Below are 3,949 nucleotides of genomic sequence, written 5' to 3' on the forward strand. Positions count from 1 at the left end.
GCGGCGCCCCGTCCTCCCCGGGTCTAGGGGCGAGCGGCCTTGTCGTCTCGTTCGGGTGTCCGCAAGCCCTTCCCCAGCAGAGGGAAGTCAGGCGGCGAGCAATGTAGTGGCGCCTGTTCTTGGAAACGTCGAGAGTCCGTGAAGTTGACTCACGTCAATGTAGCATTTTCTGTGTATGTAAATTTGTCTGTATTTGGTTAAAGCTGGAGGCCGTAAACGCGCCTGGTATTTGTGCCATAACACAGCACATGTGCGCATGTGGATGGGTATGAATAAAAGTGAGAACCCCGTGGCGGAAGAAATACAAACACTATGGGAAGGGCAGTCTAAATGCGGCATGCTCTGGACTGGTGTTGGCTGTGCTTTTTTGTTGTTTGCTTTTGTTTTGTTTGTTTTACCTGGGCAAAGGAGCAGGAAAACAAAAAGATTTTAACCTTGCTCTTCAAGTGCATTTTAAAAGGTGAAAGAGACTGCTTCACAACATGATTTCAGCCGAAGTTCAAGCTATTGTACCTAGGCTCAGGAAGAACCTTTTTCAAGGGTGGGAGGTAGTACATCTTGCTGTAGAGTTGAGATGGAAAATGATGAAGTAAGTGACAGTGTCTTGGTCTCGTAGTGCCCAAGCTGCCCACAGTACCAGCAGTAGTTATTTATTTCTCTGACTGTGCAGCACTTGCTACTTCTTCCTACTTCATGTTAGATGGACGTCAGTGGTAGCTTCAGTAAACTTCTTTCATTATGCTTTCTGTTTGGGCAACTGCGATGTTTTTGACATATCAGAGGCTCCCGTCCCATCCCTGTATTCGTACTGACAAAACCGAGAGGGCAGCTCAGGAATGAGAACAAATGCGTGAGTTTAGGGGTTGGCTGAAAGCACTGAACATGATTTTGTGCTTGCCTTCCTCCTGGAACCACAGCCTAAAATGAGGCCTGGTTGTGGCTCCCTGCTGGACTGAAATTTTTTAGCCTGCTTCAACTTTTCAGCTTCAGGTTTCCCATGCTATAAAACAAGGAAAAAATATTTTCTTTATATGCCAACTGAAGGCTTAGCTGATGTTTGTGAAGTATTTTGTGACCCTTGTTATGAAGAGTTGTGAAATGCAAATGAGCATATATCAGTATTACTGAAGGGTTTAACAGCCTTAAAGGTAACTGGACAAGAACATCTTGTTTTCGTTTCAGCATTTTCGCGGAAGGAAGAACCGCTGCTATAAGCTGGCTGTACGAAGTGTTCGGAGAGCTTTTGTGAAGTCTACAAAGGCTAGAAGAGAGAAGAAGAGATTCCTAAGAGCGGTAAAGTGCAAAATGTTAGATGTAAACATTAAAATGGGAGAAGAGCAGAACCGAAATAGCCATTTTCCTTACTGGGGGGGTTCTCTCAAAATGTTTTACCAGTGGGTGAAAAATAGGAGTTAAAGTAAGCATAGTCCCTCTGTGGTCTGAAACAGCTCACATTCTGAAGTTCATACATGTACATGTTCCACTGAGAAGACTGTAGCTCTGAAAATGTTATGTTTACTAAGTGTGAGCAGGTCAGCATGACAAAAGGTTTACTTTTAAAGTATTTTATTATCCAAGATGTTAATTTTTACACTTTTAGCTCTGGATCACTAGGATTGAAGCAGCTTCACTTGAACATGGTTTGAAATACCCAGCTTTCATAAGCAATCTGCTTAAGGTAAGGATGGTGCTTGAAGAATAGTTACTTTGAAACAACAAATGGGAGAAAATGTCTGATAGAGGTCTTCTGAAGTGCCAGGCAAATTAATTTCTTAAAACTCTGAAATCTTTCAAGTAGATGTAGTCTGACAAAACATATCAAAGGGCTGCTGGTTACTGTCTAGGAATGCAACTGCAAAGAACTGAAGCTGCAGTCTCCACTTGCCAGTCTTTGAAGAATAATGGTGGGGACTTCCAAATTGGAGCCCGAGCAGGCCATAGTGGCATAGGGCATGGCGGAGGGATTGAAAAGCTCCTTCTGTCAGACTGAACTTCTGCCAATGCTGTCCTGCTGCCTAGTTCTAGTGATAAAAGGCCTTCCGCTTATGAAAGGAGTTTTGTTCACTTCAGGAACTAAGTTCTGCCCTAAACCCGTTTCTCTTCTTCATATGCATAATCCCCTTTTATCCTGGTGAACATTGTCGATTTACACCTTGTTGTGTCCCCAAAACTTCTACTGTGCATCTTAAGAACGAGACTTGTAAAATCCTTTTACACTTGTTGCTACTGCGGGCAAAGTGACAGCTGCCCTTCCTTTTACTTCAAGAAATTTAAAAACACAAAGCTTGGATTAGCAAAAACAGCCCTAAGAAATCTCTGCTCTTTTCACTGCTAGCTTTGTGTTTCGGTGAGCATGGGCAATGCAGAGGGTTGGTGCCATTGTCCCTTGTTCCTAAGCATGCTGGGGAATTGGTTTTAATTTGTTGATACTGGAACTGTAAAATTAGAACTTGTTTCTCTTGGCTGTGATTATAATAAAAAGGTAGTGTTTCTGCTTCTTAAAGTGGAACTACATATAAATTTATAGCGTATTTCAAAACATTTTATCTGTGTTTCAAATAAATAGATAACTTTCTAGGTTTTCCGATATGCTTAGATAACGTTCCAGGTTTTCTGACATGTTTCCTGTAAAGTAATACAGTTTCTGAAATTTATACACTTCTTTTCTCCTGGTTGCTCTTGTCATACTGTAACCAAAAGAATCAAGCACTGCCTAAAAGCTAACTCATTTTTCTTTTTTTCTTTTTTTTTCCCCCCTCAAGATGCCTGTCCCTTTGATTCTTGTGTCAGAGCGGTATATTTTTGTAAGGTTCTCTGTTAAAAGATCCAAAATAAGCAAACTGTTTTATATAATACCTCCCTCTTAGAGTATGCAGTTAACAGTGCGATATCTAGATTTGTTAAGAGTATTTGGTCCTGCAGTCTTTCCTTCTCTGCTCCAGGACACATTTTGAGATACCAAGCAGCTTCTAGCCCAACAATTAAATTTGAATACGCCTAAGAACTGGAACAAATGCCATGGATTAACCTGTAACACGTGGCCTTCCGTGAAATAAGAGATTCTTCTTCAGTTCTTGGTTTCTACCAGAAAGACTTTGAGAAAGTTTGAGAAAAAAAACAAATTTTACACAGTAGCTTAATGAGACATCCATGGCCGAGTAGTCATTTCTCACAGTTAACAGTTCTCTGACTAATAGTTCCAAAATTGTACAGCATAGAAAAAAGATAATTTGCCTTAAGACCTCAGGTAATCATTAAGCATTGCAGTGTTGTTCCTAAACATTACAGCACTTAACCAACAAATTTTCTTGCATTTAGTCCCAGGTGGAGCTGAATAGGAAAATGATTGCCGATTTGGCTATTTATGAGCCAAAGACATTCAAGTCCTTAGCTGCCTTAGCCCAGAGGAGGAGACAAGAAGGCTTCCTCGCTGCCCTGGGAGATGGAAAAGAACCAGAGGGGATATTCTCACGTATTGTACACCGCTACTGATATTAGAAGAGTCTGCAGATACGTGTAAACAGGAACTTGCATTGCAAAGTAAACTCGCTCACTCTCTGCTGCTGAGATCGTAGCTGGGGAACAAAATCGGCTAAGGATGGTTCCAGAAGGAGGAGGGGGTGGGTCCGGGTGCGAAGCTGGCGCCTTGACGACTTTTTCCCCTGTGGTGGAGTGACTGAAACGCGTCGAGTTGGAAACCGCCGTTCGAAGTTAGCAGGGGTCAGCCAGGCCTGTGGAAGTTCCAGCGTTAGCGCCAGGCGCAGCGCGCGTACACGTTCTGTTCCGCCAAGGACCTAATAAAGGTACTTTTCTGGTAACCGCTACTGGAAAAACAATCTGAGCGGTGGCGACTTCTGGCGCTGCAGGGGCAAGAGCCCTGCCCGGGGGAGACTCTGCACTGGCAGCACGGACCCCGGCAGCTTTGGACCCGGCTTCGGGACAGGCCTAG

At 43.2% G+C, this 3,949-nt stretch overlaps 1 protein-coding gene across 1 annotated transcript; it reads left to right on the top strand.

Annotated features, from left to right (window-relative positions):
- Window positions 1-574: 574 nt before the first annotated feature.
- On the top strand, window positions 575-3,823 carry MRPL20 (mitochondrial ribosomal protein L20). The gene is made up of 4 exons (XM_009325257.1): window positions 575-589; window positions 1,183-1,293; window positions 1,601-1,678; window positions 3,319-3,823. The coding sequence occupies exons 1-4, from the start codon at window positions 575-577 to the stop codon at window positions 3,490-3,492; spliced, it is 378 nt and encodes a 125-aa protein (XP_009323532.1). The 3' UTR covers window positions 3,493-3,823.
- Window positions 3,824-3,949: the final 126 nt, after the last annotated feature.

The sequence above is a fragment of the Pygoscelis adeliae genome, unplaced genomic scaffold, assembly GCF_000699105.1.
Source record: "Pygoscelis adeliae isolate BGI_AS28 unplaced genomic scaffold, ASM69910v1 Scaffold36, whole genome shotgun sequence".
NCBI lineage: Eukaryota > Metazoa > Chordata > Aves > Sphenisciformes > Spheniscidae > Pygoscelis > Pygoscelis adeliae.